Consider the following 20,610-nt stretch of genomic DNA (forward strand, 5'->3'; position numbering starts at 1 on the left):
AGTGAGAGATTTATAAACACTGTTAATGTTTTAGAAAGCTAGTTTTGTGCAAATGCGTTTTGAATTCTTTACAAATGAGATAACAGTAGGTCTAAATGACAAATTAAGGATTTAAAAAATAATCAGCATGCCTCTTTTGCAGTAATGGATTTATGGAGGTAACATGCTTCAGTTGCATTTGTAATTAAGGTTTTCCCATCATTAGAATAGAAATGTATTCCTGTTGAGCAATATCATTTTAGGTGAATTATGTGGATTGAATGAGTGGCAAAACTTAACTACTTTAATCTGATATGTGGCTAAAAGTCGGTATTTGGATTGGATTCTTAGAGGGTCATGTTGAAAGGTTAAATACACTTTTTGTTTTCCTAGTCTGTATTTCCATGTTCTTTACAATTAACATATCCTGTGGTATTACACAATGACAATTTAACAACTTGCTATTAATTTGAAACTCTAAATACTGAAAGGGATGGGCTGTACGTGGAGTGCTTAACGACAGACTAATGCATAAAAGTAACTTCTGAAACAGCAATTTTTTTGCATGGGTTCATAGTCCTGAGAAATTAAATTGAATGCTTTGATAATCTTCTAACTTTGTTCTGTTTTTAAAAACAGTGCAAGTGTCCTCCATTACGAGACAGGCTACAGATAGTATTAAAAATGCCGTAGACTGCAATTTCAGGTAATTGACCGATTGACCATTAACTGCTGAAATCTTAAAGGTTGATAATAAAGTAGTCCTTTTCAGAAATTTGCTTTTGCGTGAAGCTCAGCTCTTCTCAATTGGAGTCCTCACAGAATTGTGTCATGGAGTGTGTTTCTGTTTCTAGGAGAGCTCCATGACATCAATTATCGTTTCATCCTTAGCTCCTTTAAGTGTCTGTAATATGTAAGTTATTGTGGATGCCTGTGGATAGGCAATAGTTTCCATTGACATGGGCTCCTCTTCCCTACATTTCCTTATAGGAAAAGTCTGGAAGGTGAAGTTGCCCCAACCCACCCTACGGTTCCTATTCCTGACTTATAGTTGCAAGCCATATTTAAGAAGCAATTTAGGATTGTTAAATAGTAATTTTCTTTTGTAGTTAGTTTAAAAATAGCTAAAAACCTTAAATGAGGTGGGTTTTTTTTAATATATTTTTATTTTTACATTGAGATCTAAGTGTGTGGCAGAATTTAGCCATACATCTTATAATCATTTGGGAGAACAGTAGATTTTATTTCTGACATGATTTGAAATACTTTGTATTTCGGGGGTGTTTTATGTCCCAAAGAGCTCCATCTTCATACTGTACTGCCTGCAGACTTGCTGAGGGAGCGCTCTGTGCCATCATTCAAGTCATTAACATGGACACTAAGCAGGACTGGTCCCAGTATCGACCCCTGGGGTACACAACTAGGGACCGGCCTCCACTTGGACTTTGTGCCACTGATCACAACACTTGGAGCCCAGCAGTGCAGCTGGTTTTCAGTGCAGGTGGTTTTCAGCTCATCTCGCTGTCCACTTCCCTAGCCCATACTTTATCAGTTTGTCTTTGAGGACGCTATGGGAGACAAAGTTGAAAGCCTTGCTAAAGTCAAGGTAAACAACAGCCACTGCTCTCCCCTCATCCACCAAGCCAGTCCTCTCTTCACAGAAGGCTACCAGCTTGGTGAAGCACAATTTCCCCTTTGTAAATCCACACCAAATGCTCCCAAGCACCTTCTTGTGCTTTGTGTGTCTGGAAAACAGTTGTTTTCACAACTGGTTGCTCCATCACCTTTTCCCAGGGCCTGAGGTGAGGCTGGCCAGCCTCTAGTTCTCTGGAGCCTCCTCCTCCTTGCCCACCTTGAGGACAGCTTTGACACCTGCTTTCTTCCAGTTTTCAGGAACCTCCCATGATCATAGTGTTTTCCACCATGTTTTCGTGATCCTGGTGAAGTCATAGCCCCATAACTGCATGCAGACTTCTAATTCCTCCTCTTCATCCCCCATGCCATGTGCATTAGTGTACAGGTTCTTCAGAGAGTCACCCAGCCCTGCTGATGCCCTGAAAAAGAGAGAGAGCTTTCTCCATAACGCTGTCCTGTAGGCACTCCCTTGTTTGCATGGATGTGCTTGAGGAGGGCTCCTTTTGGCCTTGTGGTGTTGGTTACCAGGTCCTTCCTCTTCACATCATGCTCACCCTTTGCTTCCCATCGTGGTTTGCATCTTCCTCATGGATATGCACTCCTGCCCCCGTCAGTCATGGTTTAAAGCTTTCCTTACCAGATTGGGCAGCCTTTTGGCACAGATCATTTTTCTCCACGTAGTCAGATGGATCCTGCCTTGTCCAAGCAATTCTTGGTCCTCAAAGGGAGGTCCCAAAACATAAAAACCAAAACCCTGCTGCTGACACCAGCTGTGCAAGCATGGAGGATGAATGAGTATTGCTTAACTTTATAAAAACAACTGTCATGTTGTCTAAATATATCTAATTTAATGAAACAAAATTATAAGCTGTGTGAAAATCTCACATCGCATTTAAGAAATTAGGTAAGAGAACTTTCTTTGGGGGGTAATTGCAGGCTAAAATACTTTTCTGAATTTGAATAGATGTTCTTTGATAGACAACCACTTAGTCGTGATGAAGGAACAGTTTAGTTTTAAAGCAGTTCAAGCCACTTACAGAGATTTTTTTTGATGGACACAACGTTCACACACAATCTATTCATTACCAAGACTAGCGTGTCCTCTCATCTTCTATAAAATTTCAGGATCATTTTCCCTGAATGTAGCTGTACCTAGACAGGTGATCTTGCTCTGTTCAGTATACCTACTGCAAAATGCCTATGGTCCTTCAAGTTAAAGGCTGTCTTTTTCAGTAGAAGTCCTTTTTCTTTTAAGAATACTCATCAGGTAACAAGTGTTTTCTGCGTCTGTTTTTCTCTGCAGCACTTTCTTATCTTCCCCCAGAATCTCCTTTTTCTCCAAGCACACAAGTTGAGGTTGTTACTTGAAAGGTGCTGACCAGGAGAACCTGAGAAAAGTAATCCAGGTTTGCTTCCTGCCAGCTCCATGCTCTCTTGTTACTGTAAGAGCCTTTCTTACGACACACCTTTCTTTTTGTAATGAAATTTTCTTTAACAGTTGGAAGATGAGGGAGGAGGGCCTTATGGAGTTGTAAGTCCTGTTTCCTGCTTTTTAGTAAAAACAAAAAAAAAGGGAAAAAAAAATCCCCAAAAAAACAGGAGGGGAAGATTTGATTCTCTAAGAATTTGTCATCATCTTGAATATTGCACTGAGTTTATCCAGTGCTTTGAAATAAAGTATTAGCTTTATTTCTTTTTCTGGTTTACAGAAATACTTGATCTTTTTGAAAAGGTATCCTCATTGTTGATTGAGTCCTGCTCTCTGATTTCTCTGGGACTTCTAGTTGTATGGCTATGAGAGTAACTTATCTGGGAGATGAGACGGTACTTGCATTCCTGTCACCTCAAGACTGACAGACACGCTTATATATTTGAAGGATAATTTCTAAAACTGTAGTTCACCTTAACCTTGATGTGGAGAATGGTATGGTTATTCTTCCCTACTCGGGAATTTTGCTGTTATTCAGAGAAAAATCTCTCTACTCTGGCTTAAACTGTGACTGGATTCTAGCTTGTCTCACTGAACAGGAAACCTTGGTTTAGTAATAATTAATTATTTACTGGTCTTGTAATTTTATTTTTTCTAGTGGAAGACTGATTCTGTATTGCTGAATGTGTTCAACCAGTTCAATTTGGGAAACAAAGCAAAAATAAAGCATTTACTGTCTAAATATTTGTTCATTTAACTGAAACAAATGCTGCTGTTTTCTGTAAGGAGGATATACTTGTCTGTATGTATTTAAATATTGAATAACTTAGCACATGTTTTGGTTTTATTAGGAAATAGTCAATGTAGCTTGTCATATTCTTGCTTATTAGAAGTGTTTTTACTTGTGGTTCGTGATGCAGTTAGCTTTTGGTATAGTTGCAGTGTACTTGAAATGCACAAAAGGTTTTCATGTTAAGCAAAGCTGCCGTTGCATCTTATAGTTAAGTGCAAAATGTTCATCAAGCGTAGATTTATTTAATGGATTTAAATAAAAAAATATTCATAAGAGTTAATGAGCTGAAATTGGTTGGAGTACCATGTTCTTCAAGTGGTTTTAGGTGTTGTGGATGTTTTTTTCTTTTCACTGACTGAAATAGGGAAAATATTTCCCTGCTTTTTCATTTGTTGTAGGTTTTCAGTTTTGAATTTTTTGGAATGGTCAGAAAGAAAACAATTCCATGGGTGGGCTGTGAGCCCTGGTGCTTTTCTAGGAACTGCCACTGGTTCTGGTGTTTGGTTTCTGTAGAAGGAGCTTTACTGACTGCGGGGTTAGGAGATGCCCATGCTGTACAACCGTCTGTGCAGCTAGTTATCACAGAATCACAGAATCTCAGGAGTTGGAAGGCACCTCTAAAGATCATCCAGTCCAACCCCCCCTGCCAGACCTAGACCAGGTCACACAGGAAGGCGTCCAGGCGGGTTTTGAATGTCTCCAGAGAAGGAGACTCCACAACCTCTCTGGGCAGCCTGGTCCAGTGCTCTGTCACCCTCACAGTAAAGAAGTTTTTCCTCATGTTCAGGTTGACCCTCCTATGCTCCAGCTTGCACCCATTGCCCCTTGTCCTGTCATTGGCTGTCACTGAGAAGAGCCTGGATATCCATCTGGATATCGTCTTCTTACTGCTTCTGCAAACCCAAAGCGGGGGCACAACTGGGTCAGTTGCCTTCTGTGCACTCAAGTGTTCAGCTTCATTGTTGAGCACTCATTTTCTCTGTTTCCAAGATTTTAAATGAATTTCCAACACAGAAGCTTTTGGGCAAATAGTTCCTTTGTTTTGTTTTGTGGGGTTTTTTAACTTTTGTCCAAAGCTGTTGGAGTGTGTTTCATTGTTTTTTCTTTCATCCTAATACCAAAAGAATCTTTTCCAAAATGGGCAAAATTTGCTTTAGTATAGCATGGTTTGTAATACATTGTGCAGAATAACCAACAGTTGGCAGTTTAGTAAGGAGTGAATTCTGGTTTTCCTGTTCTCTGCAGTGAAACTCACCACAAATACTTGAAATATTGTAAAATTTTAAAGATGTAATTGTTTCAGGCACCAAGGGAACATTGTCTTCAAGTTGTAATGTGATTCACTGCATCATCTTCAATGTTTTACTGTCATCTTTGCATTCCTTGTCAAAATGTGACAAAGGAACACATGGTATTTGTTGTGTTCAGGATGTTTTTATTGCTGCTTTTTTTGGTATGTTTTCTGTTTGTGATGCAGAAGATTCTACCTTTTTGTTGGCATGTAAACATACATTACTGGATCTTTGTGTACACTGTTTCTGCCTTGGAACCATTCTCCGTTTGGTTTTGGTGCACCATTCAATGCTGGTTTATTACAGAGCATCTATTAAGGTTGTATTAATGTTTGTTGACTTTGTTGGTTGGAGTATGGACACTTAATTTCAGTGTTTCTGAAAAAAAAGAATAGAAGGGAAAATTTTGGCAGTGTGGGTGTATTTCTGATGCTGTTAATGTTTCCTAAGAAATTTTTGGGAAGTGTGACTTTGAATGCATTGTCTACGTAAAGCAAATGCTTGGTAAAAGCACACTCCTGGTCTAGGTGATCCTGCTTTGGCAGGGGGGTTGGACTGGATGATCTTTCGAGGTCCCTTCCAACTCCTAATATCCAGTGATTCTGTAAAAGCTCTTTTAAACAAACGTATTTAATAACTACTTGAATCTGGTCACTCAAACCTCTCAAATCAAGTCTATTGTCTAATGGAAAGGCAACATCGCGATGCTTAATTCCTTTTGGCAAACAAGGCTTCCATCTTTCTTTCACTTTTGCTTATGGCGTATGTGCCTTTTTGTCCAGTGATAGAAACCTCTTTTGAAAATCCTCCTTAATAAAATCCTTTTGCAGCATCCTGTGGCTGTGGTTTATCATTGCTGGAGACTACTTATCACAAAATACTTGCAAAGCTCATGAATAGGTTGCAGAAATACAGAGATTCAGAAATACTTCTTGTATGAGTTAGGGAGTGGTGTTCCCTACTGGATCAGAGTTCTTCCTGCCCATTTGCTCCTCTGTGCCATGGGAAGGAGTAGCCTATATGTGTTAGTAAAGCTGATGACAGAATTATTTTCCTACTATGTAATTGCACAAGTAGACAGCTGAGGTAGAAACAAATATCACATCTACACTGTAACTACAGGTAGTCTTCAAAAATACAGGTATTGCCAAGGCCCTAAGGTTTTCTCCTTGTGCAAAGTGAACGCATAAGTGATTTGGTTGGTTTTTTTGTAAGCATCTTTGGTGTACTATTTTTGTAATCATTCTGGTTAGTCTTTTCAGTCTGGTCTTATTTTTTCCTTTCTGTTCCTTCATGGCTGTGGCCCCAGGAATCTACAGAAGTTTTCTGTGTCATCAGGAGATATCTTTGCATCAGCATGTTAGTTTTGTACGCTATCCCATTGTCTTTTAACTCGGGTGTCTTAGCTTGTTTTCACATAAGCATCCTCTCATCAGAAGGTGATTTTTTTTTTTTAGTGGTTTTTAAATAAGATATATTTAAAAATACTTGAGGTAATGGATAATCTTAAAGCTGTTATTTGTATATTTATTTATTTTTAATCATTCCCTTTCTTAAATCACGTCCTCATTTAATTAAGTAATGAGTTGGAGCAGAATTAGGGCACAGAATTTTGCAAGTTTGATGATGGTTTGTCTGCAATTCCAGTTTGTATTGACTCACAGTTTATGAGCTACAGAATGTGCATTGCTGGTCTTGCTTTTACAAGAAAAAAGTTAAAATAGAATTTCACAGATGTTCAGTGTGCTGAGAAGTTCATAGGTTTTTAGAAGTATATGTTTGCTGGGAGGGAGGGGGCATGGCTGTACAGATGGGTTGCCAGGCAATTAATTCTTCCTACTTGGGTTGCCTGCAGTAGGAGACAATCCAGCTCTCATGAGCAGTGAGGTATTATTTGCAAAAGGAAACTACCGAGTAACAATTTTCCTATTCTCTTCCTTCTTTTTTCTGTCTTCCGAGCCTCACTATAAACCTCCCTTCCTTTGCTGTGCGTTTCTGAGAAACGGCTAATGATTGATATGATAGCAGTGCTGTCATTCTTTCTAGCCAAAAAAAAAAGTCATTTTTATTCTAGGTATTTTAATAGAGTCCCATTAAGGATGTATTGCTGACTGAAATATTGGCATGAAGGGCTCTCACTGAGCTGAGCCCAGGAATTAAGAAGTCAGGAAATCGGCTGCTGCATTGCAAAAGAACCTTATGTGACACAGTATCTCCTGATTGGGGGGATCATTACTGCTATTATGACTCGACTTGCGTAGGAATTTTAAATTTCATCTGAATGTCAGTAATAACCCTCTTAGCAAATTATCCTGAATAAAATCACGAAGGCATTTTATATAATAGGTGTTGAATTACTGGATAGATTTGCTAATTAAATACTCTTTGTTCTGCTGCAGTTGACATTACAGGGTAAGATCTTGAACAATTATTCTCAACAGCTGTACTTTGTTAAGGGAAAAATTAACTACAAAGTTTATTTTTTTTCTACACTTGAAGTTGGCAGATTTTTGAAATGTGCTTGAAAAAAATTCCATCATCCAATTGGTAATGAGAAGATAAATATGCAGGTGTTGCTGTGAAATCAGATAACTACCGACTGCCTTATTAATGAATTTAGCAAGGCTTTATAACCTTCTGTTTTGTAGCTGTTGGCACTTACAAGTGATCTCCTGTCAGAACGGGTAGCGCTAGCATATGCCAGTCACTTGATGAAGCTAACTTGTCTGTGACCCTCTTGTAATTACCCACATCCACTGCTGTCCTCGGAGACAATTGAGACACGGTCTCTGCACAGCCAAACAATTTTTTTAGCAGGGGGTAGTCCTATTTAAAAAAAAAAATGTTCTCTTTATAGCTATTAATAGATAGCATTATTTCTATGAAGTAGAACATGCCTGAGATTATAAAGGCGAAGAAAATGGTAGGCCTTCTTTTCTTTTACATGGAAGTTCATCATTCCTCTGTCCAATTTTAAAATTTTGTTTCAGGGCCTCCTGTTTGTTTTTGGAGTACTGAGGGAAAGGTATGCCCTTTCCCTGTAGGAGTTGGCTAGTAAGTGAGAGAAAGGCAGGGGGGTGTGAATAAGCTGGAAATCTGATTACTGTATATGAAATTTGATGTCATGTACCAGTGATGGATGGCTGTAGAATAATTTCAAAACTGCATGGAAAGGTGGTGGGGCGGTACCATCTGAATCACTCACTAGGAGATGAATAGGACTGGAATATCTTTTTTTGAGCTTCTGATTAAAATGGAATTGGGTGTGTCTGAGCACATACAGCGTAGAGCGAATCTGCAGTAAGGCTCACCATTTTCCTGCTCTTTGTCTATGTAGAAGACTGAGGCCAGCTGAGCTTTTTGCAGTCTGGGACATCCACAGAGTTGAGGCATCACGCTGTCCGAGTACGTAGTTTGCAGCATCAGTGAATGGTCTCTAAACAACTGCATGCTTTGAACTTGGCCCAGAGAGTGTAAATCCATAGGTATCCACGTGTGCTTGGGGAATAACCCTGGTAAGGGCATTCATTGTGAGTCAGCTGTGTCAAAGCTACATCATGGTTTGGAACCTAACCTTTCCTTAAGTGCCTTAAAGGGAGCGGTATATTATGATGGTATATTATGTTTACGTCGTTCATGTTTTTGTACTCTGGGGGAGTGAGTCCATCCCTAGGTGCAGCGGTTTCTCTTTGAAGGTGAAAGTGACTTGAAAATGTGTCTGAACAGAAACTATATTGAAGGAGAATATTAAGTTTGCAAAGTCAACCATCAGAAAACCAGGAATGTGAGGGGAATATAGCTTTCAGTGCATAATTCTGCAGTGCATGATTCAAAACAAACTGGAAAAGCATAGTGCAGCATCATACTTTAGTATTCATCATGGTGATTGTCCAAAGGTTCTGAAATGTTAAAGAAACTTGCCCTTAATGTTGAAGGAATGACAGTGTGGTCACCCTGTTTGTGTACTGCTGTGCAGAGGTGGACATTTCACCATTGTTTCAGAATGGCTTGCTCCCATAGGAATAGTCAATGTCACGATAGTCAAGACTCTTGGATTCATTTTAGGCTCCTTGGCCTTATGAAAGTCATGAGATTTCCCTGAAGATGGTCCTGTTCCCACTGAGCATGGCCAGCTCTTCCCTGTTCATCCTTTCACCCCTGCGAACTTCTACTGCTTAGCTCCCTGTTACAGACTACTTGATTACAAATCACAGTTCTGCCTTTTTTGGCAAATATGTCCAAGGAGTATTGCAATTAATGTATGAAAAATAATAAAATTTAGACTAAGTTACTAAATTTAATATAATCTGTTAAAATAGTGTGTTGCCTGCCTATCTTTAAGGCTAGAGTATCAAATTGTTCACAGTCATCTAATAGACTCTGACCTGTTGTTCCTGTAACAAGCGGTTTAAAGTAATCCTCTGTAAGAAAAATGAAAGTATAAATGTATACGAGTATCAGGACTGGCTGAAAAAGAGCTGATGTTTATGCTGAGTGGGGATGGAAAGGACTGAAACCAAGGAACTGGGAACAAGCAGGTGGAGTCTGGGGCTGTGTGCAAGAGCACCAGGATGCCGACAAGGGAGGAAATGGGGAATACAGTGGAAACATGGCCAGGTGACTGAAGGAATGGGCCAGATGTTGGTTTTCATGCAGCTATGCAAACCTTCCCAAGCCCTTGCTGCTGCAGCAGCTACACATTCTGTTCGTCAAGCCGGGTTTACTCTGTTTTCTATAGCTGCGTCTGTGGCTTCAGATGAGGAGTTCTTCCACCCCTCTCCACCGTGCTGACCAGTACTAGAGATGGAAGCAGTAGCCTCCTCATGTGAGGTCTCTGTAGCTATCTGTAAGGTTCAGAGAATCGCTATTCAGAGGAGTCAGGGAACTTGGGATGCACTCTTGGCTGAGGAACAGACCTGGTCACACATGGTGCTATTGCCCATTGATTCAAGATCTGTGTCCTGTCTCTCTCAGCTCCTTGTCCCAGTTTTGGTTTCCCTAAGGACTTTGCTTTTTGATGACCCATTTTGAGATCATTACAACGGTAATCAGCCTTTTGACTAGGTTCTTGTTAAGTGAGCACCATCCAGGCTGTACTGAATAAGACAGGATGCTTTTGGGAAAAATCTCAATGACAGCAAGAAATAAGATGAATGATATGAAGGGGACAACTGATCTAAATTACTGAAAGAGGCTTAATTCTGGCACTTCCTGATTAGGTTTTATTTGAGCATTTGATTCAGTGTTCTTTTTTTCCTAAGGTAGAATGTGTGTGTGCACATGCAATTTTGAGATTTGTTTTAATCTTGTTTTAGGGGAGTTAATAATAGCATTAATACAAGGTCAGATGAGAATTTGCTCATGTAATAGGAGTATTGAGGTGACTGTGTGTTGCCAGGAGAGAGGTGGTTTGCTTTGTTTTGAAAGGTGAGAGCATTTGGAGTTAGCAACCTAATGGATATGTTTGCATGTGTTAGCTTGTAATTATATCATACGCTAATCTTTGATTATTTTTTTTATTTCAGATTTTGATGCATACCAAGGAGATGGTGCAAAAGGTAATGCTGAGCATTTTCATTAAACAACAACCCTTAAAGAGCACACCTGGTGAAATTTTTTTATTCTAGGAGAACTGTAACCCAAACAGACCTGAAATCACTTCTTAGGATGCCTGGTTTACAAATGTAATCCTTCCTAATGGATTATAGCTTTTTTCTTTTCCTACCACAGATATGATCTGGCCCCTGCTTGAAGCCTATGTGCAACTGTTTCAAGCAAATTAGCAACAGTGCTAATTAGAGTTTACTCATAGACCAGTTACACCATGTGTTCTAGTGTTTTATTACTGTTTCTTTTTTGGCATCCTTTAAACTCTGCCACACGGTGGTTTTCTGACAATATGGAGTTTAGCACGGACACAGCCATGTTGCATTATTTACTGTTATTCTGGTTTTTGGCCACTGAAGACATCATTTTTTCTAGTTAATATTATGTAACTGGATGCATCTGCCCATTTTTTTGGTGACGTTCACTGATGTGGACAGTTTTTTTCTTTTCACCTTTTCCTTGCTATGCTATGCTATCCATTATGCACCTCAGGCCTTTTTAAGTCCTCCAGTTGGTCTAGAGTTTGCTCCATTATTCCAGAGTATTATGGCAATCTGGCTGGTGTTTGAACACAGTCTTTTCCAAGTAGAGCATTTGAATTGTCATAAGGATCAGAGTGACAGATGATGCAAAGGGCAGAGTGTCAGTCAGAGGGAAAGACTTAAGTAGGTATTTGTGTTCATCTCCGGGTGTAATTGTTCAGTAGTTCAACCTGGCGATACAGAACTTGTAGTAGTAACCAGATCCTTATCCAGAAGGAGCGTCTTGTTCCTTGAAAGACCTGCTGGCCAGGGGAGGACTAGCACAGGTAATTAGATTACAGCAAAAGAAAAAAGATGGAAATACAAAGCATAATCCAAAGAAGTGTAAGAAGAGCAGCCTAATCTGGACAGTGCTGTGGTATTCTCAGTTACTGTATCCACTACCCAATACTTTCACCAGATTTGCTTGAAATAGAATATCTAAGTTTGCTGTATTTTAATTTTTTTTAAAAATCCAGAATGGCTTTTTTGCAATAGTATTGTGATGGCTACAAATGGGATAGGATACCTGACTGCAGTGTTATCTTTCAAGCATGTTGGCTAAATGTCTTATCTGAATAGCCTGAATTTGTCCAGCAGTCTTAGAGTCTAAGTGATCTTCTTGTATCCTAGCAATCCAAAGTTATTCCTGACTAGAGTTCTTGCTGTTTCTCAACATTATACTTATTTTTCTAGCATTCATTTAGTAAAATTTTAACTACTTATTATGTAGACAACTGAACAGTGATTTTTGTTTTTAAACATATCGGTGATTTAAGTTTCATTATTATTTTTTAATTCAAATATGTCTTAATGAAATGTACAGACCTCTGAGTAAAAAATTTCTTTACATTTTTCTGCTTTTGGTATTTAAGAGATGATATAATATATGGACAGTGATCTTTTTGAATCTTGAAAATGAGGTGAGACTTTAAAAAGATCAGAGTGCTTCTGTTTTGTTTTTCAAAGCAATTTGTTTCATTTAGATGAACCTTGAAGTGATTTATGGAGACACAGATTCCATTATGATAAACACCAATAGCACCAATTTGGATGAGGTCTTCAAACTGGGCAACAAGGTAAGGGATTTTTTCATTTTACAGCTTTCCTACATGTCTGTATTGTAACGCTGAGTGGAGCAGACAGCATTAAGAGAGGACTCCATGGCTTAAGCAGAGAATGAGCCATGAGGAAGAACCTGGCCATGTCTGGAAGCTATGGAGTAGTAAAAGCTCAAAGTGCCCTATCTTCAGATGTGACTACTCTCTGCATTTTTAAAAGTGTTTAAATTAAAATGAAACATTTCATTGTATAATGAGCTTTTTTACCAGTCGTAAGTGACCAGGAAACTGTCTGAACATGTGGTAAGCCAAAATGTAAGGTACAATTCCTCGGTATTAGTTCCAGTTACAATGTGAACACAATTTTGATTTTAAAGATTTTTGTTTTGACATGAGAGATGTCTGTCAGTTTACTTTTGTTTAGTTATGTAGTATGTATTACACTCTATGTGCCATCAGATTTCCAGTGGTAAAATAAAATACTAATTTCCAAGGTATAGTAGTTACAGGAGAAATCTGTTTGATTAGCAGTTGGCAGTTGACAGTGTGGAGGTTTTGTGGTGCTCTGTGAAATTGTGGAAGAAAAGTGAGAAATGTTTCAGAATATTTTAAAGGAAAGATGAGAGAAGCTTTTGAAAGATGGAAGAAATTGTGATGAAAATGAGAGCTATGGAAGCTCTGAAAATCAAAGAAAACAGAGGGTTTTTTCAGTATAGTATTAAACAAAAGTCATGTAATTTTAAGGCAAGAGTGATTCTGGGTTTTTTTCACAATACTTCTGCCTTCACGCTTAGTTGGTACTTTGAGAAGTAGATGCATCTCACAAGCATGGAAAAAAGAATATCTCAATGTCGTAACTGAGTAGCAGGAGTGCTGATGGCATGGAAGAAAGAAATCTCTTTTTTGTTTGCCACATACAAGACTGTATGTAATTTCCAAGTGTATACACACTAGTGTGTAAGGAAGTTTAATCTTCCTCTAGCCACGTGTGTGGTTTCATTCTTGTTTCATTTTTGTCCTTGTACTCCCATTTGCTAGCTAACATTATAGAAGAACAGTTAAATAATAATTTTTATAAAATCTGACAGGATTCTCATCATAGATTAAATGCTTCTGACTTTGACTCAGGTTTACTGAGAGAGTAGTTGGGGTTTTGAACTTGTCACCTGCTTAATGGTTCTTGTTAAGAGTCAAATCTTAGGCTTTTTTATCACATGTACTTCTGTGTCCTATATGAGTTGTTTTAAAAACAAACAAACAAACAACAAACCAACCAAACCCCCACAAAAATGACAAAACCAAACATGTTTTGATAAATGCTTTCATTTTGTGCACTTGTTTAAAAGTGAATAGACTTATGTCTGTAAATAGCACACACTCAAACCTAGCATCACAATTGTGAAAGTTGTGACTCTCAGTATTCTTTCTGTGACATAAAAAAATGGTTCTTGTGTTTCTTCCTTCATGTGTTTCTTGTTTGTTTGTTCCTCAAGAAAGCAATAATGACTTTTTTGCATAATTTCTATAATTTAGGTTTTCCTTATTTTGCACAACTCCTATGAACAATTTTCAGGATAAAGAATTGTATCTGTTGAGGGGAATGCTCTGAGAAGTGTCACTGTTCTACTGCATAACAATTTCTTCCTCAGAATTTCATGCTCAGAGATGAGGGATGTCTACATTACATTCATGATACTATTGCTGTAACAATTATTGTTTTATTTGATAACGTAATTTTGTTAGGGAGTTTGATCTGCCAAGCTGTAAATCCTGACCAAGTCAATGGATGAACCTTAATTTTAATAGTAGCTCATAGTTACTACTGTGTACTTAATTTTGTGATTACTGGTATCTGACAAGTCTTTAAAATGTGTACGCAAACACACAGTGTGTAATTTACTTATTTTAAAACTTAAGAATGATACATTTCTAGATGGATGTTAAATTTGTCCATAGTTATTAAGATGCTGCATTTGGTTTTAATTTTGGTGCATTCACAGATCAAAAGTGAAGTGAACAAGCTCTATAAATTGTTGGAAATTGATATTGATGGAGTCTTTAAGTCCTTGCTACTGCTAAAGAAGAAGAAATATGCTGCTCTGACTGTGGAGCCAACAGGAGACGGGAAGTATGTAACCAAACAAGAACTGAAAGGATTGGATATAGTCCGAAGAGATTGGTGTGATCTTGCGAAAGAGACTGGAAAGTGAGTTTCTTTGTGGCGTTCTCCTCTTTGCTCTGTTTTAAGCAGTGCGCACTTCATAAATGTTTGATACCACATGGCTGTTTCCTGAGCAGTGCAGATTGGAGACTAACACCAGTGTTAGGGCATCTTAACTGATTTTTGTGGGAGGTGGTGACAACATTACATTTTGGCATGGGTAACAGATCATACTTGTGCAAGTCTAAACGTCTCTGATTTCACTGTCTGGTTTCGCATCTCCTGTGGAAGCTGTGCGTTTGAGTTGTCGCAATTTTGTATGTGCAGTTTAGTAAACCACAGCTGAAATCTTGTTAAAGTGGTAGATGCTACCAGCGTTTGGTCATGGGTTTGAGGTCAGATGATTTTTTTTCAAAGATGGTTAAAGAAGCTGGTGGTCAGCTCTTTCAGCGTCCTCTAATAAAGCTGGAAGTGCGCTGAGTGCAGCCGGAGGAGATGATCCCTTCCCCAAAGACTGTTTCTCTTCCATTTTTTCAAATGAGACTCTTCTGACACTTCATTATGATGGATATTGGATTGCTGTTTTATTAACCGTCATTGCACAGGGCATTTTCATACTTAAATTCAATAGAAATAATACATTTAGCATTGTAGGAAGAAAACTGGAGTGGGCGGAGAGGTGGTCATCTAGGGGCTGACTCAACTTATATTGCGTACTGCCTTTTGAAAACTTAACTTAAATAAATTGTGGTCCAAATGCATCCAAAAATGAATACTTTTTTACATCTGTAAAAATACACCACACACTTGCTTACTGTTCTTAAGACTTGCATTTTCTAAGAAAAGATGCATCATAATAGAAGCAAATTTTTCCAAGTTAGGAATGTATTAGTAATTAAAGCTATACAAATGTTTGAGAGTGTTCTTTAGTGACTAACTCTTCTGCAGCTGGCAGATCTTCCAACCACATTTTACAGAAATAGGCGAGACTTTGCTTACTTGTTATGTTCTCTTCTCCCCCATCTTGAGCTACCTGCTATGGAGTAATAAATGGCAAGATGAAATGGGAGCAGAAAATAGAAACCAGTTGTACTCAGCAATTACAAATCACTGTTTAACATTAGAACTATTTACAATAATTTGCTTTTAGTAAAATAAATAAATAAATATAACATAATATGAAATATCCTGGCAAATTTCTGTAAATTTTTGCATCAAACTTTATCCTCAGGCTCTTTCATCTCTAGAGGTAACCCAGGAGAAGAGAGGGTTGCGTTTATTGTAATGGTTTTGCTTGGTGTGTCTTAAGTTGTTCTTCATTTCTGGACTGTTTTTGCAGCTATATAATTGGTCAGATTCTTTCTGATCAGCCCCGAGACATAATTGTGGAAAATATTCAAAGGCGGCTTATAGAAATTGGAGAAAATGTGATCAATGGCCAGATCCCAGTAAATCAGTTTGAAATAAACAAGGTAAATGTCACAGAAAATCTTCACTGTTGCTGAACATATTGACTGCTGATAAAAATATTTTGAATCCTTATGATGCTTTGAAGTAACAGGAATTTCGTTGGATACTGAATAGCCTGGAAGATACGGCAAAGATCCTACAGTATGAGGGAAAAAAAAACCCTTGTGGGGCTGGAGGCCAGGCTTGCTTCCTCAGAATAACAGCTGTGTGTCTTGTCCCATCCTGCTGTCTTCCCCACTGGCTCTGCACTGTGAGAATGACATGATAGCTCATGCTGTCAGGAGAAGTTTTCTCCTGAATTGTTGTATTTCAGGTTTAATATACATAAACTGAAGAATACACTGGCAAAGAATAAAATGTTCTGTTTTCTAGAAAACCTATGTAAAAGCATACTGTTGTTAGTTTCTTTCCCTTCAAAGCTCCATAGAAGAAAGCTAATAGTAATTTTGAGATCACATTCAAGGCTTTCCTGCAGCAAGAAGTAAAATGCTCTGCTTTATCTACATGTTCTACAGGAGGTTTAGAAACAGCCTCGCAGTTTTGGTTTATTTTTATGAATCCACAATGAAAACTGTATTTTTAACTTCAAAAGTGGCCCACTCCCACTGCTAGGGGGGGTATTTCACTCATTAATTGGGTATTGCATGCCCCTCTCATGCTTCTAATCGAAGAGATTTCCTGAATTTGCACCATCCAAAGTCTTTCATTTGCCAGCTGGATGTGTCTCTGCTCTGTAAGACTATGTTAACCAGTCAGTTAAGAAATGTGTTCGGGTTGCTATATGAGTGTTGCAGGAATCGGTGAATTTTATGGTTGACTTAAAAAAACCTGTTCTAATGCAAATATTCTAAGAGTATTTAGGATACCAGTAAATTATATATATGGAATAATTTTCACTTTAAATGCTGAATGTTCCTCTGTTTTACTGCTTTGGAAAAAAATGAATTAAAATGTGTAAGTGGGTTCTAAGAATTGGGATGACACGAAATATTTAAATGTAGCATTTTATTTTATGTAAAGGAAAAACTCACTGTGGAAGCTCAGTAGTATGAGAGACATTGGAAATAATTAAAGCCAGTTATATCTTCTTGCTACAGAGCTTGTTAAAGACTTATCTACTTGATATTCAGATTCATTTTATGACCTGAACTGGTGCAGGGGTAAGAGGGTAATCTCTGGCTGTATTTTTGTATTTTAAGTAATGTTTTCATCTTCAATTTAGTTTAATTTTAAAACAGTTGCACTGTATCTGTAACTGTTTTGAACTGTTGTGCTTTTAATGTAATGCATTTTTCAGACAGTAATTGTAAAAGCATCCCCTCATTTTATTAATAACAACATTTTTCAAGTATGAAGGACTTGTACCTAGACCTTAATGTCTGGAAAACACCTTTATTACAGTTTTTTAATCTCACTTCTTTGTGTTGCAAATGTACTTATGAATAGTAGATGGATGCAGATAGCTACTATGTGATCTTGTCCTTTAAAGTTCTGAGTAGTCCATCACTGAAATAAAATGCTTTTCTCACAGTTATGTTTTTGTTTTCTCCTTTGATCTGTTAGGCTTTGACAAAAGATCCACAGGATTATCCTGACAAAAAAAGCTTGCCACATGTGCATGTTGCCTTGTGGATAAACTCTCAAGGAGGCCGAAAGGTGAAGGCAGGAGACACAGTGTCATATATCATTTGTCAGGTAAAAATTTCTTTATTTATAGCTGAACACTAGGTATTGGTTTGAGAGATGGCAAAGAAAACCAACTCAACTCCTGGAAAAAATGTTTTGGCATTTCTTTGTGTTGAGATTATGTTATAGTTTAAAATAGTCAGTTTCCTGTACTAAACTTAGTTTTATAGAGCCAGGAAGAACCATTGTGATCAGCTCAGCTCATGTGACTGTTTCCATATAGTGGCTAATAAAATATTCCTGAACTAATTTCTCTTTGGAACTGAAAGTTATTTTTAAGGAAAATATCCAGCCTTCATTTTAAGGAGAAGAAAATTCTGGTGATGAAGACCTGTCAGTCTTGGAAAGCTGATTATTGGTGGTCATTAAATAGTGTCATTTCCAGGCTCAACTTGTGTCTTTTCAGTTCGTAGTCAGTGGATCTGGAAGTTGGACAGACTGGGGAATTTCAGAAACTTTGTTTTCAGGTGTTTATCCTGTAAGTGCTTGTCAGCATCTGACAAATATATACCCCACTTTGGATTGGCTATTTAAAAAAAAAAGTGTAGGTCAGATTAGATGGATTGAGTGATCTCATATGCCAAACTGATGGACTTGGCAATGTGACTTCTACAGTGGACCACTGTTCCAGCTCCTTCATCATTAAAACCTGAAAGATTCTGGTTTTTATTTGAGAGTTCTTAGCCTTGTGTGACGAAGCTGCCAAGACTTATGAGAGCTGGGCCATGGTTACGGCTGAGCAATGGCACAATACAAGAGAAGAATGTACTTGTTGAAAGAAGGGAGCTGAAGGAATTGCATTGTAATTATTTTTGCAAAGCAGCTGGATGAGCTGAATAGTCCTAAATTAATTTTGTTCTGAATACTAAGTTGTCTGAAAGGAGTAGGAGGGACCAATGGCTTGCAGTCTGTCTTTATTAGTGATGGGTGTTCAGTCCGTGGTTGCTGACCCTATTGAAGCCAATAACTCATCTTAACTGAAAAATGAAGGTGTCATATGTTAAAGCATTAGTTTTATTTTGCCATGAAAAAGGCAAAAAAAAGACTGTACTTAGCAAAAAATAAATTGTGATACTTCCCCCCGCCCCTTATCCCCATTAGTGTTTATTTCTATTCCTGAATGCTTGCTAAAATACTACTTCAAGTTCTGCTCTAAGATTTTTGACACACATTAAAAAATAAAATTTCCTAGTGTGGTTGTGGACTGCGAATACGATTCTAGAGACTGAGTTACATTTTTCAGAAGAGTACCATCTTCTTAGAGTTGATTCTTCATTCCTCCATGAATACTGTTTTCTGTTTAATTATTGCCTTCCCAAATTGTATTATTTTCTTTGTACCATCCTCTTTCAAGTTGGAGAAGAATGTAATGTGTACTATAAACTCTGAATCATGTTTCTCTCTTGGCTTGAGATGTCACCGTGTGTTTTGTTTAGTATTTCTGAATATTTTAGACTTTGCTCTTTGAAATCAGTACTGCTGCCTCTGTCATCTATTCGCATGCCAGTGAGCAGTGGTCCATTCTGTGACCATGCATTCTATTTGTTTCTTTATAGAATCAAAGAATATAAATTTCCTAGCAAAACAGATATAGTTTTGATAGCCATGACTTAGAATTTGCTTGTTGTGCAAAATGATAATGCTAGTTTAGTACAAAGTGAATCCAAAATCCATGCCCTCCGCATATTTTTAACTGGGCTGATGGTTACAATGTCTTTTCATTGTGCATTTCAGAATTGACAGATGGGACTGTTTACTCTGTCTACTCTTACTGTTTTGCACGTGTAGGCTGCAATAATACAAGCTGGATTTACATTCTTGAACTTGCTAGTTGATGCCAGCATCAGCAATGCAATTTTTTTTTTACTACTGCTGGATTTGTATTGGATGCATAATGACCAAAAAAGAGTGATTGTGTAACTCAGAGTGTAACTGTGTAATTTTGCGTTAAAATAATGTGTGATATTTGAAGTCTAATCCTTTATATAGACCAAATGTGGCTTTTACTTTTTTTCACACTTTGTTTCTTATGTGTCTTCTGTCTTAGGATGGATCAGATCTCAGTGCCAGCCAGCGAGCGTATGCTCCAGAACAGTTGCAAAAGCAGGACAACCTTACTATTGATACTCAGTACTACCTGTCACAGCAAATACATCCAGTAGTTGCCAGAATATGTGAGCCCATAGAGGGAATTGATTCTGTTCTTATTGCAACGTGGTTAGGTAAGTGTTCTAAATTCAGTTTCTTTAAAGAATTACAAGAGACAAAGTGAGAGGTTTTAATGTCTGTTTTTTAGCAGAAATGTTTCCCAGAATAAGTTGTGTTTTTTTTACAATGCACAGCAGCTTGTGTTACACGGTCTATAGAAAACAGCTTGGATTGTAAGTGTATTTCTATGACTTTTGCAGAATACCATTTTTAATAAGGTGCTTATTAACATGAACTTAATCTTATAATCCGTGTTCAGAGTTGCAAAAATTTACTATTCATAAATGACAGTATTATTGCACATCTTTCAGATTTTCTTAAGTTACTAAAGTAGTTCTGGAGGGTGCATCCAGAACTAGCATTTTTCCAGGGAGAAACCTTAGCATCTCTAGCATCTTCCCAGGTAGAAACCAGTGATAGTTATCATGAAAGGATACAAATTTGTAGTCGGGTGTAAGTGAAGACTTCTGTTTGCTAGAGCTGACCTAGTGGATAATAGAAATGTAAAACCTTAGTATAGCAGTCTTGCCTGCACCATATGGAGAAATGAAGTGGCCAAAAAAAACCCCAAATGGTGTAAAAAATGTAACTAATGCTAGAGACCCACAGAATCACCAGTTTTTATTCAAATGAGCAACAAGGAATTGCTCTTGTTATAGTTGTTCTTCCTCTTAAGAGGATGTCAAATGAGTTAGAATTAGAGATTTTTCTGACCAACTCTGATTGCCTCATTCTTCTCCATTCTGTGGGCTTCTTACCTAGAAAGAA

At 37.9% G+C, this 20,610-nt stretch overlaps 1 protein-coding gene across 1 annotated transcript in view; it reads left to right on the plus strand.

Annotated features, from left to right (window-relative positions):
* Positions 1-19,856, plus strand: part of LOC104540746 (DNA polymerase alpha catalytic subunit-like) — a gene marked incomplete at both ends in the record, with an annotated part of 54,402 nt that extends 34,546 nt beyond the window's left edge. Inside the window, 6 exons of the mRNA XM_010184622.1 lie at positions 10,654-10,686; positions 12,243-12,335; positions 14,318-14,523; positions 15,818-15,950; positions 17,512-17,643; positions 19,682-19,856. Of these exons, the coding sequence (XP_010182924.1) occupies positions 10,654-10,686; positions 12,243-12,335; positions 14,318-14,523; positions 15,818-15,950; positions 17,512-17,643; positions 19,682-19,856 (772 nt within the window). The remainder of the gene's footprint in view (positions 1-10,653; positions 10,687-12,242; positions 12,336-14,317; positions 14,524-15,817; positions 15,951-17,511; positions 17,644-19,681) is intronic.
* Positions 19,857-20,610: the final 754 nt, after the last annotated feature.

This window comes from Mesitornis unicolor, unplaced genomic scaffold (genome assembly GCF_000695765.1).
Source record: "Mesitornis unicolor isolate BGI_N332 unplaced genomic scaffold, ASM69576v1 scaffold11075, whole genome shotgun sequence".
In the NCBI taxonomy this organism is placed as follows: domain Eukaryota; kingdom Metazoa; phylum Chordata; class Aves; order Mesitornithiformes; family Mesitornithidae; genus Mesitornis; species Mesitornis unicolor.